The sequence below is a fragment of the Entelurus aequoreus genome, linkage group LG13 (assembly GCF_033978785.1).
Source record: "Entelurus aequoreus isolate RoL-2023_Sb linkage group LG13, RoL_Eaeq_v1.1, whole genome shotgun sequence".
Classification (NCBI taxonomy): domain Eukaryota; kingdom Metazoa; phylum Chordata; class Actinopteri; order Syngnathiformes; family Syngnathidae; genus Entelurus; species Entelurus aequoreus.
Genome location: NC_084743.1, coordinates 46,176,507 through 46,189,781, shown reverse-complemented (window position 1 = coordinate 46,189,781; position 13,275 = coordinate 46,176,507). Strand labels below are relative to the sequence as shown.

At 42.5% G+C, this 13,275-nt stretch overlaps 1 protein-coding gene across 1 annotated transcript; it reads right to left on the bottom strand.

The window, feature by feature from the left end:
- Window positions 1–3,632: 3,632 nt before the first annotated feature.
- Window positions 3,633–12,230, bottom strand: LOC133663452 (uncharacterized). The gene is made up of 2 exons (XM_062067926.1): window positions 11,437–12,230; window positions 3,633–7,511 (listed from the first exon to the last, which is right to left on the bottom strand). The coding sequence occupies exons 1-2, from the start codon at window positions 12,164–12,166 to the stop codon at window positions 7,498–7,500; spliced, it is 744 nt and encodes a 247-aa protein (XP_061923910.1). The 5' UTR covers window positions 12,167–12,230; the 3' UTR covers window positions 3,633–7,497.
- Window positions 12,231–13,275: the final 1,045 nt, after the last annotated feature.

Sequence of the window (13,275 nt, the reverse complement as noted above, 5' to 3'; positions counted from 1 at the left end):
TTGTCTAATTGGTCATTTCTTTCTTTGTTGTTATTGTAAAACTGTATAAAGAGACACAAATATATGTCAAATAAACACCACCAAGTAACTACATTTCCATAAATGTTTGCTGCATACACAATAGCATGTAAACAGTGCTCATAAAGTGATGTAAATAGCCCTATATAGCCCATGTAACACTCATAGCCACACATGAATAAGATTTACATTTATAAACATTGCACCATCCCTTAGAGGAGTGAGCTAGCGAGCAAAGAAGCTACATGCTAAGTAGCAACAAGCTAAACAGTAGTACAAGCTATCGTCGCACAGTACTATTTCTACATTTACACGCACACACAACGTCTTCATGTTACTCATAAAACAGACACAGGACTTACAGACAATGTTTCCAAGGCACTTTGTGGAAAGAAACAACAAACTTGGAGCGCTGAAACACGTAAACCTGTCTCGTGTGTAAACGAGTGGGCGTCTGACTGTCGTGCTGACACTACCGGAAACTAGAGGAGGGAGCAACTCGCCTTCAAAATAAAAGTCCCTTCTTTTTACCTGATAATGTTACGTCACACTCCCCGCCTGGTATAAATACTATACCACTATTTCGAACTGCAGTAGGAACATGCTTGATACAAATTACAGAAACCTAACTTAACTTAGTCTGTATCATTAGCTGCCAAGAGAAGGACTGTCTCAGAGACAGGCCTCAGAAAAGTCTTTGCAGATCCAGATCTTGTGACCTTGAGTTCTATCTTCCTGACCTTCCCGTCCTGGTCGGGAAAAGTCTTTGTGACAAGAGCCAGGGGCCACTCATTCCTCTTAGCTTGATTGTCTTTGAGCAACACGAGGTCACCCTCCTTCAGATTAGGCTTGACATCTTGCCACTTGTTGCGATTTTGAAGTGTGGGAAGGTATTCACGCCTCCATCTGTGCCAAAAGGTGTTGGCGAGATGCTGCACCTTCCTCCACTGCTGGCGGTAGAGATCCTTGTTGTCGAACGTTCCAGGAGGGGCAGGGAGAGTGCACAACTTCTGCGTCAATAGCGAAGCAGGAGTCAGAAGGAAAGGAGATTCCGGGTCTGAGGAGATCGGTGTGAGTGGTCTGGCATTAATGATCGCTGTTACTTCTGCCATTAGCGTAGACAACACTTCATGAGTGAGATGTGATCGGCTGGATTCTTGAAGCATGGAGTCAAGAATTCTTCTGGAGACTCAAATCATGCGTTCCCAGGCTCCCCCCATATGGGAGGAATGAGGCGTGTTGAAAATCCACGTACACCCTTCCTCACCCAAATACTTCCTGACATAGGGCTCTTTGGGATCTGTTAGGACCATGTGCAACTCCTTGCAAGCACCAATGAAGTTTGTCCCACAGTCGGAACGAATCTGCTTTGCGGGTCCTCTCAGTGCAAATAATCGACGTAAAGCGTTGATGAAACTTGATGTTTCCATTGATTCGATGAGTTCTATGTGCACGGCACGCGTGCTCATGCACGTAAAGAGCACTGCCCACCTCTTGCTTTCAGCTTGACTTCCACGGGTTCGTCTCGTGGTGACAGACCAGGGACCGAACACATCAAGTCCCACGTAGGTAAAAGGTGGCTCTGTGCACAGACGGTCAGGGGGAAGATCCGGCATTTTCTGTTCAGCAGTCATTCCACGAAGTTTGTTGCAAACCACACATTTGCGGAGAATGCTGTTGATGCACCGTTTGGCACCAACGATCCAGTATCCTGCTGTACGGATGGATCCTTCTGTGAAGACACGACCCTGATGTTTGACCTTTTGGTGGCAGTGTCTCACAAGGAGCTTCCCAATTTGGTTGTGGGCTGGAATGATAATAGGAAACTGCTCTCCAATGTCCAGTGTGGCATGCTTGAGCCTTCCTCCTATCCTCAAAAGTCCCTTTTCATCCATGTAAGGGTCCAGCTTTCTTAGGGGACTGTCTTTTGGAATGTTTTTCCCAGCAGCCAAGCAGTCGAGCTCAGTTCTGTAAGTCTCTTTTTGCACACAACTAATTTTGAGAGTCTCTGCTTTTGATAGTTGTTGTGCTGTACAAGGTTTAGTGATATCGTCAGTTGTGACTGATGTTCTTTTACGTTCCAGCATGTTGGTTATGGAAGCGATAGCCCGTACTAATGACTTCCATGTGGAAAATCGCCCAAACCGATGAGATCCTAGCTTAGAGTGAGGAATGGAAAGTGCTGTAGCATGGGAACGTACCTCGCTGTCAGTGTCTGGGTCGACGAGCTTGTGATGTTCCATTTCAGAGCTGGGAACTTCATCAGGCAGGTACAAAAAGGTGGGTCCTGTGAGCCATGTAGTGTTTGTTAGCTCCATTGCAGGAACTGATCGTGTAGCATGATCTGCTGGGTTTTGAGAAATGCATTATGTCAATACAAATGTCCAGCTCTCTCTGTACCAACTCTGCCATTTCCACTGCGAGTACAGCAGCTCCCAATTCCAGTCTTGGAATAGTGTGGGCGGATGGAGGTGCTAGTTTCGCCTTTCCCAGGACAAAACCGACGTGGCACCCTCCATCGCTGTCAATTACTTTGAGGTAGCCAACGGCAGCGATAGCCTTTACTGAAGCGTCACAGAAAAAATGAAGTTCTCTCTTCTGTGCAGTAGACAAGGGGGTAGTTGAGTACGCTCTAGGTATCCTGATGTCTTGTAAATCTTGTAATGAATCTTTCCACATCTTCCATTCAGCTTCCTTTGTCTTCGGTAGAGGGGTGTCCCAGTCAAGGGCTTCGTTGCAAGTCAGTTCTCGGAGTAGAAACTTCCCTTGAATGACGACTGGAGCTACAAGACCGAGAGGGTCGAACAGGCTATTCACTACTGCTAGAGCACCTCTACGGGTGTAGGGTTTCTCTGTGGCTATTGTTTTGTAGGTGAAGATGTCATGCTTTAGCTCCCAGCTGAGTCCCAAACTGCGTTGGACGAGAGTGGAGTTGTCGTCGAAATCCAAGTTTTGTAGTCCTCCTGCATGATCTTCCTGAGAGAAGGCTTTTAGCACATTAGAGCAGTTGGATGCTATCTTGTGGAGGCTAAGGTTTTAAGCAGCCAACATCTCCTGTGTCCTTGGCAGCAGGTCGATGGCTTCCGTGGCTGAGGGTAGCGACGTGAGCCCGTCGTCGATGTAGAAGTCGCATTCCACAAAGTGTTTGGCATCTAATCCATGTTCCTCTGCTCCATGTTCTGCTGCACGGTGAAGCCCGTAGATGGCTACTGCTGGGGAGGGTGAGTTACCGAATATATGGACTTTCATGCGATACTCCACAATCTCTTGGCCGGGGTCGTTTTCTTTGAACCACAAGAAGCGCAAAAAGTCTCTCTTGTCTTTGCGAACAACAAAGCTGTGGAACATTTGTTCAATGTCTGCTATTACAGCAACAGTCTCTCTTCTGAAGCGCAGCAACACGCCGAGCAAACTGTTGTTTAGATCCGGCCCAGTAAGTAGTACGTCATTCAGGGAAATGCCATGATGTTGAGCACTGGAGTCGACGACGACCCTGATCTTGTCCGGCTTCTGGGGATGATAGACACCAAAAATAGGTAAGTACTGTAGTGGAAAGTCCAGGTTGTCAATGAGAACCAAAGTAGATTTAACACAAGAGTTTTATTTTACTCATAATCAAATGGTACAATGGTTGGGTTGAGTTGTCTAGCACACAGAAAGTTTCCCCCCCGGGCGCGCCCGTCACCATGAAAAAGAAGATGGTGCTCAAAACACTCTCTTCGTTTGGCTTTATCCCTTTCTTATCTCTCTTGTTAGTGCGTCAATGTCTTATTTTGTTTTCCCTATCTGTTCCATAACAACTCGAATCTTTTAGACAGTCAACACATTCACTAGACAGGTTGGCATGACTTAAAGTTCACTTTTGTCCCACAGAAGAGGAAGAGAAATCAAAATGAGCATACATTTTTGACAGACATGAACTATAGGTCAAAGGTCAGAAATTCTACTACATACCCGCCTTCCAGGGTCTTAAGACCCTGGACCAAAACAATTTCTGATATAGACCACTAAATTAAATCTCTACCGCAGATAGAGGCAAAAACCTCAATGTTTTTATACAAGGCAAAAATTCCGTCTATGACCCTCCTTCAGAGCGATCGCTGTTACCAGCCTGCAGTAAAACCATCTCACAGAACACAATTAGTGGCCTACCCTTTGAGTTAGTAACGTAATACCAAAATACTTTGATCATGAACATAATTAGATGAATATATATATGCTTATTCAAGATGTATTTTCACATTAATAATGAATCAAACAAGATCTGGTTTAGAATTAATAAAGAATGAATGTAGTTACCAATTGATTTTGTACACACAACTGAATTTCGTATGAGTCCATGTTCGATTAGTGCTCGTATGGATGGCTCAGTGGTGCCTCAGGCTGGTGGCCTGCCGACACCTCGTTGGGCTTTTGGCTGCCTTGGTGAAGAAAGAGATCCACTCAAACAGTCTGTCTCTGTCTGTTCTTGGGGTGTGGTTCAGTCCATTGGGCAGACTGTTTAATGGCATGTCCGTGCTGGCCGAAATTGGGGAAAAGTATGGGGCTTTGGGGAAGGCGGGGCAAAGTATGGGGCGTTGGGGCTTTGGTCCAGGCCCTCGGCTTGCTTCAACGCCTCCTCGCCGCTTCGGCACTCCCGACACCTCCTTCCAGGGCTGCTGGAGTCCCGATGGACGCATCGTTCCTGGCTACGTTAGTTGTTCTCGTCATCGCTGGCAAGGTGTTGTCTCTCCTCTCGGTTCCTTCCAGTCAGGTATCGGGTGTTGGTCCTGGATCGGCTTTGACCGTGCCCCTCTTAGCGAGTGTAAGGGAATCTGGAGTGGCTGCTTTCATCCTCAAATCTGCACAGAGGAACTGGCACACAAATTCTACATTTTGCAAACTTACCATTTTGGTCTCATGGTCTTTCCACCTTCCTAGGAAGCTGCTGGTCCTGAGAAGTGCTGATCTTGTGACTGAAGAAGATTAACCTGTTTTCTTAAAATAGGTGCCGTTGTTTGACCTAATCTTTTTGGGGAAACCATGTCGGGATATTAGATCATTCACAAAACATTTAATTACTGAATTGGCACCCTCCTTTGAGGTTGGGGTTGCTTTCGCCAACCACTGCAATTGTCAATCTAAATCATTACGTTCCTTTATCCTTGTACCGGATTGATCATATCGATTTAATAAAACCTCAACACGCTCAAACTTGACCCAATCCAAACTCACCTCCCCCTCTGTCCCTCTCACAGGGACAGTGTTAGTCGTAGTAATAGTAATAGTAGTAGTAGTAGTTTCAGAAACATCCAAGAAAAAGAAAAGACAGCTCATAGTCAAGTGCAGCAAGAACAGAGGCGGAGGACAGGTCATGTTTGAGGTCAATGTTCGCTTTTGCAATAGTACTTTGATATTTTACAACACCTAGTGAATTATTGTGGCCTCAATAATTCACTAAATAGTTGTATTTAATTTAGTCTATCTATGATGGGACAATGCACAGAAACATTAAGTTCAGAAACAGATATGTTCTGTACTAGATTATATCTAAATAGCTACTTTCCATCTGTAGTCCCTGGCTACCTAAATTAAAGGGATCCAAAAATCAAGCAATAAAATTATGACACTAATTAATCATAATAAATATATATTCATAATAATCAATAATTAATCAAAAATAATCATACTGTAGCATGTATTCAATTATAAGAAAAGTCACCAAATGCCCCTTCATGGACACATACTTACCATACAATACAAGCACACCTTATTGACATCATCACACAAAGACCATACATGCTCTTGTTCACATCTGTCATCATTCGTAAAAACAACCAAGATTTTAACAGCCATACCTCACAATTTACAACAAAAATGCTCTCATGGATAAATATAATACTCATTAAATTGATGTGTCAACATAATGCCCCTCTTAGTGACCGAGTGAGCAGCCTTGATTGCTCCAAAGCCACTTTTTAATTTCAAATTTTCTATTCCTTTTGTTATAACGTGGAGAAGGCTAATTGGTCTGTACATATTCTGGTCTTCTTTATTTCCTGCTTTATGGATTTAATCATAGTAGCAGTTTCTCGACGTGGTAGGGAAAGTGTTTTCCGTTATTGATTTATTTATCAATCGTTGTTAATACAATCCTTATATGTTTTTAGGAAGATAGTGTCCAACCCGTATATATATATCTCTAGATCGTGAGTCTGATAATGCAGCGAAGATTTTGTTTAACTTTGTTTCATTTGTTAATTCTAAAATTAGTCCATCCTGAATAAATGACAATTATTTGCACTGATTTTGAGGGATTTTTATTCAGGGTTTGTACAGACTGATGAAATGTTCATTAAAATGATTACTTATGTCCAGACTGTCTGCGATTGTAGCGCCATTGATATTTAATGTTATAGTGTTGTTTCTTGTTTGCTCTTTCCGTAAGTTTGTATCTAGTTTTTTTTCTGTTTTTTTCCATAACTCTCTATTGTTCCTTTTTGCAGCTTTAATTAATTCTAAGTGAAAGTCAGCCTTAGACTTCCGCATAAACATTGTAACTTTTGTTCCTCCAAACTTTTAAATCATACGATCTGTCTTTAGACCTGTTTTTTAATTGCTCTTATGAGAGCTGAGTCCTCATGTCTTTATTAGAATCCAATGGTATTTTTATTTTAACACTCTTCTTTCTGGTTTTGTATTCGTGTATTTACAGATGTTCTCTTTAATTTTTGTCATCCAATTGTAATTGTAGTAGGGCTGCTTTCATTTGTATCATATAGAAGCCGTTTATAATATCCTTAAGTTTCTTTCTACGCGTCTTATTTAACCAGTCCAGATTAACGTCCTCCATGACGTTACTTCTGTCATACTATGCTGTTTGAGGATGTCTGAAAATGAATCAAGAAAAATGTCTTTAGCTGTGGTCGGTCGGTATACTACAATTACCTTGAAATACATTTCTGAGGAAAATGTGATTTTAATTTCAACATACTCAAATTGATCTACTTTTAATGTTTTCCCTTTCATAAATCATAATTCCTCCCCCCTTTGTCACTCTTTGTAGCCTACAGCAGAAATGTCCAAATTGCAACCAATAGCTATGTTTTTAACAGACAACCGAAATAATTGATTTGCGTATCGGTTCAATCAGCGGCAGCTACGCCCTGTTTTATCATTTGACCTAAATTTTTTTTGTTTCGTAGGCAGGACAGAGGGAACAATGTGGGACATTAGTTGTCCATCTTATACCATTCTAATTGTTGTAAGGATAGTTCACATGAGCGGCCATACCTTGAGTCCCACCATATATAAGAGTCAAAAGGCTCCTATTATGAGTCGTCTAATTGGTGATCATACACTTTGGCGGTTTGGGTGGCAGGACACACGGACACACCTCAGTCAGCCAGCGCTAGGACAGTTGGAGCAGTCCCCGTCTTCCACTCATTCCTGGGAGGCGTCCCCAGTAGTTGTCAGCTGATGTCGTGCTGTCAGGCAACATCAGGAAGTTCCTTCTGTGCAGTATTGAATGTCAGGGCACAGTTCGTAAGCAGGTCATTACAAGGTGTGTGCAGGTTGACCACAAAGGAATGCTTCAAAGATTGTGTTGAACATTGTCCGTTGACACTTATGTCCAGCAGGGGTCTGTTTGTATCCTGCTGTTCGTCCTGCTGTCACACCTGTATTTTTTGTGAGCATGTTCTGGCTACACCTTGGAGCTTGTCTTGTTCAGAGAAGTTGGCAGTCCCCCGGCTGCATATCCTTTCCACCCTCGCTTGACCTAGCACAACCGTGGCTACTACCCAAGTCCGTCTGTATTTTTTTTTTAACGTTTTGTTGAGGTTTTTTCCTCCAGAATTTGGAACTCAAAACATGTACACCCATCGTTTTCATATCCTCTCGGTTAGTTCAATTTTGCATATCATGTTTTAAAATTACAGTCTTAACTATCCCATTAATTGCTAATCAATAACCTTAATTCAAAGATTACACGTACTACTTCATGTGTATTTAAGTACCCTTTTAATTCACTTAAAGATTATGTATAAGTTAATTTAACCTATCATTTGTCTATCAGTAGGCGCGAGCAAGCTGTCATGCTTGCACTCTGACCTCCTGCTGTGCGTGATACTCTCCAAAACAAAGGAATGTTTTTATTCACGTTTCTCCTTATCTTTCAGCTAAATCTTTTAATCTTTTAACTTTTAACGTCCGTACTGTGTTTATTTTTATTGTCAGCATTTTAAAATATTTAAAATCTCAGGTACCCCTTGGCATACCTTCAAGTACCTCCCTTTTTTGTCCGGGCGGAAACACCATACCCTCATTTGAGAACTACTGGTTTAGCCTATGAAAAATCCTTTGTCTCATACATCATTACACTGTACAACTCCTCTTTGGGGGGCTAGGATGACAGGGAATGCAAAACAATAACAGTGCAATACTTTTTTTTTATATCATGTTCGTTAATGCCTAGTTTCTCTTTTAATAGAATCTATTTTGTTTCCATTTATACCCTTATTAGTTACTGTTTACTTTTTAGTTCTTCTTCCAAAGGGAACTCTCCTGAAGGAATCAATAACGTTTTATCTATCTATCTATCTATTACTAACCCGAGCACAATTCATGACGTCATGCTCATCTTGCAGACAGTTATTTCCATTTAGTTTTATTCTCTATTTGTAATTCTACATGCACCAATGTCACATAGAAATTTGCTTTCTTTGTTATTTATTTATATTATTATTTCTGGTTTACTTGCTGTCTGTTTACTTAAGTTCTCATATTTTGGTCTGTCTTCCTTCTGATTAGAATTTGTTTAACGCTTCTCTACGTTTTGTTTTGACAATGGCGCTGAGTGGCTCTTATCTGTACTTCTTCAGACTCTATGTTTCACAGATGCCCTTAGATGTATTAGAATATAAATTTAACTTTTATTTTATTGTGTGTTTATTCCTAAAAAAATTAAAATGTCAATGTATGATCAATTTATCTTTATCAAATTTAAATTCAATATTATTAATTTATTTGTTGTATAACTATTAATTCAAAGTTACAGTGTGTCCTAATCTATGATGTTCGTGCGTGTGTGTTTGTCTCAACTTCCACACAGAAACTGGATGGATCAGATAAGCAACAAGGCTGTACCAAAAAAAAAGTATACTAGACATATAAATGAATGATGAATTAAACAATGTTTCAATGTCCCACAATCCGTATTTATTTATTGATATTTAAACGTGTAATTTTCCATATATCTATTATTTTACTGGACTTAGCAAGCATCTACTACTAGCACACTCTACAGACCGAGAATAACTGTTCAACCACACTTAGTAATGCCAAGCTAGATGCTAACCTAGCCTTACTATGCCTAAGTAAGCAAACTTTTGCTAACCTAGCCCAATGCTATGCTAACACAATGCTAACCTAGCTCAATGCTATGCTAACACAATGCTAACCTAGCTCAATGCTATGTGTCACTCCTCTTCGAACTAATGCCTCACGCAGCTGTCATTCACACAGCCTCGTCACACGCACACACTCTTATCTCAAAATGTCTCCCAGCTTTTTTTATTTTTTTATATGCGTCACACAGTCACTCACACACAGAGAATTTACCAGCGAGCAAGAGCCTTTTTTCCCGTATTCAAAATCTCAGTGTGTAAAACAACTGTAATATCGCACAGTCACAATCACCAGTATAGTTAAAAACAAATTCAAATGACTGGAATTAGCTCGCAGCGCCCACGAGGGGGAGCCTCCCTGCTTAGGCTGCTGCCTCCGCGATCCAACCTCTTGATAAGCGAAAGAAAATAATTATATGGATGGATCATTCACTCATGTGTTTTCTGTACATAACTTTGTCTATTTTCTCACACGCACACACATAACCAACAATTTCCCAGCTCTTGCAGATCAGCGTGGGTGCGAAAAAAGCGTTAGGGAACTCTCACAAAAGCATGAGGGAGAATTAAAACAGATAAGAAACCAGGTGCTACACAAAAGTTATTAAAATACGCAGATATATATATATATATAAATTTAAAAACACACATTTTTATCCCACTAAACACTCCCCCCTGGTCCGGACTAATATAAACAACTAATGCACGCGTGCTTTTGTGGAATCGGCCGTCTCATAACACACACACGCAGGTCATTCTTACTCATATAATGGCGATTAACCCATTCAGCGGAGCAAATCCTGCTTTTCCTTCCTGACCAACACGGATAACAGCCTAAGGCGCTGTAGAATTACCAGGAATCACCCTTCAATTTCTACAGTACATCGTGTCTGGTCAGTCCATATAGTTTCACCAAGGCTCTACCATATGGAGCCCTTACTCTATCCATCTATACTGCAGCAAATTTCCAAATTCGTGACAACTTGGCTCAGTTGATCTCCTTTACCGGAGTCACTGAACGATCACCTTATATCAGGCTTTTTACCCGGCTGCAGCTTCCACATAGACAGATACGTAGGACCTTCATAGACGTCATAAATTTGTGTGGGCCAAATGTCACATCAGTTTAGCCAACCTTGCCTTAAATTTCGCTGTGTCCAACTCCGGCTAACCATGTACTTGCAGAAAAAAGCATCCTCTGCCAACAACGACAGAGGATGAAGAGGTTAAAAGAAAATTTTCGTCTCACATCGTCTATGCTTCTACACTCCAAACCACCAAAATTCTATCAACAATCCCCATTTGTTAAAAACAAGAGATTACAAGTTTTCAACAAACACACAGACAAATGATCACATATAATACAACTCAAGCCAACCAACACATGCCTCAGTCTAGGTTGTTTTTGGAGAACTATCTTTTATGAAAAAAAATTTCAGTTTTCATCTTACCGATCCCGTCTCTCTTCAGACAGATAACTTTTACACAATAAGCAAAATAGCTTACCTTTTATTAGATGCGCGCGTGCTTTTGTTGTCTGCCTGAGAGAGAAGCCGGGAGCGGATGTTGACTTGCAGAGTTCTGGACCATCCTAGTTCGTGACGCCAATTTTGTAGTGGAAAGTCCAGGTTGTCAATGAGAACCAAAGTAGATTTAACACAAGAGTTTTATTTTACTCATAATCAAATGGTACAATGGTTGGGTTGAGTTGTCTAGCACACAGAAAGTTTCCCCCCCGGGCGCGCCCGTCACCATGAAAAAGAAGATGGTGCTCAAAACACTCTCTTCGTTTGGCTTTATCCCTTTCTTATCTCTCTTGTTAGTGCGTCAATGTCTTATTTTGTTTTCCCTATCTGTTCCATAACAACTCGAATCTTTTAGACAGTCAACACATTCACTAGACAGGTTGGCATGACTTAAAGTTCACTTTTGTCCCACAGAAGAGGAAGAGAAATCAAAATGAGCATACATTTTTGACAGACATGAACTATAGGTCAAAGGTCAGAAATTCTACTACAGTACCAGCACTCACCTCCTTCCTCTAGTGGCGGTGCCAACTCAGCATGGTTGCGATCGAAGATGTTCTGCATGAAGGCAAAGAAGTCATCCTTCATCTTTGGCTTTCTTTCAAAGGTGTGACGAAGAGTGGTAAGTCTGCTGAGTACTTGTTCTCTATTGTTCGGGAGTCTTTGACGGGGAGATCTGAATGGAAGCGGTGCCACCCAGCTGTTGGTGTCATCCATTGTCATCTCTCTGTCCATGAAATCCAGGAACATTCGGTCCTCGATGGAAAGTCCTACTTGATCATCATCCTTAGTGCTTTGGAAGATCGTGTTGCCCAAGTTGCTGTCATCGAGGACAGGGATGTTGAATTTAAGGCTGCTAGAAGAAGTTGCATTGTGTACTTTGGAGCTGAACCTTTCCTTGACTTGAAGCTGGTTGGGACATGGAGTGAGGAGAGATGGTCTTCCATTTTCAAGCACACTGGTACGGTAGGAAATCACAGCTGCCGCTTTGTGGGCTGACCCGAGACACACATCTCCTACGACAACCCAGCCAAGATCCAGTCGTTGGGCGAAGGGGGCACTATGAGGACCGTTACGCTGCTCTCTGACTTTATGGACCTGAAGGACGTCGCGTCCAAGAAGTATTAGTATCTGGGCTTCAGGGTCCAGACGTGGGATCATGTGAGCGATGGACCTCAAGTGGTTATGGTGTCGTGCGACCTCGGGAGTTGGGATCTCGGACCGGTCGTCTGGCATGTGGTTACATTCTATGAGTGTTGGAAGCACCACACTGGTTTTTCCATCCAGAGACTCTGCGATGAACCCAGTGGCTCTCCTTCCGGATGTCTCGGTGACTCCTGCACATGTCCGGAGAGTGTAAGGTGAGTCTGAACCTTTGATTTGGAAGAGGTCAAAGAACTCAGACCTCGCCAGGGATCTGTTGCTCTGGTCATCTAGGAGGATGTAGACGTTAGTAGCTCTGTCTGGGTGTGTTTTGGGATAAACCTTAACAAGGCATATCTTGGAACAGGACCGGAGGCTTTGCCCTTTGCCGCAGACTTCTGTACAATTCGAGGTGACTGCTGGTCCAGGCGCTTTCTCTTCACTCTCCCCGCCATACTGTGAGGGGGGGGGTCCTTGTTCTCTTTATCCCACGGTGGAGGTCCAGGATGAAGTGCGGCTACATGGTCGTCGCTCTCACATTCATTACACTTGAGAGCAGTCTTACAGTTCCTCGCCAGGTGGGTCGTGGAGGAGCAACACTTGAAGCAGACCCCATTGTCTTTCAGAAAGGCTCTGCGCTCTTCAAGTGGTTTGCTTCGAAAACCACGGCACTTGTTCAGAGGATGGGGTTTCTGATGTATGGGACACTGTCTCCCGACATCGTCGAGCTTGTAACTTGAACTGAACATTTGAGAAGTCGAGTTGTTTCCTTCGACATCTGTCTTGTGGGTAGATACTTGTCGTTTAGCGTATCTTGCCCCTCTTTCAAACTGTTCGTGCTTTGGGAAATGATTAGATGTTTTCAACGGAGTTAGAGTGAGGGAAAAACTGGGGTCGTTTCTTCTACGTGCTTCGCTGCAGATGAAGTCGGTGAAGTAGGCAAAAGGGGGAAAGGAAACATTGTACTGCTCCTTGTACTGAGAACCCTTAGCCAACCATTTTTCTTGCAGACCGTGTGGCAGCTTTTCTACAATGGGGTTCACACCCCTAGGTGTGTCCAGGTATGAGAGCCCTTGTAGGTAGTCTTCAGACTTAGCAGCGTTTAACTCTGAGAGCAGGTCTCCAAGTTCCCTTAGTTTTGTGGGTTCTTTGTTGGACAGCTTCGGAAAATCCTCAAGTCTTTTGAAGAGGGATCTCTCTAT

Excerpts from the sequence above, each read along its gene's own strand:
- LOC133663452 (XM_062067926.1), bottom strand. The coding sequence starts at position 12,166 with ATGCCAGACGACCGGTCCGAGATCCCAACTCCCGAGGTCGCACGACAC.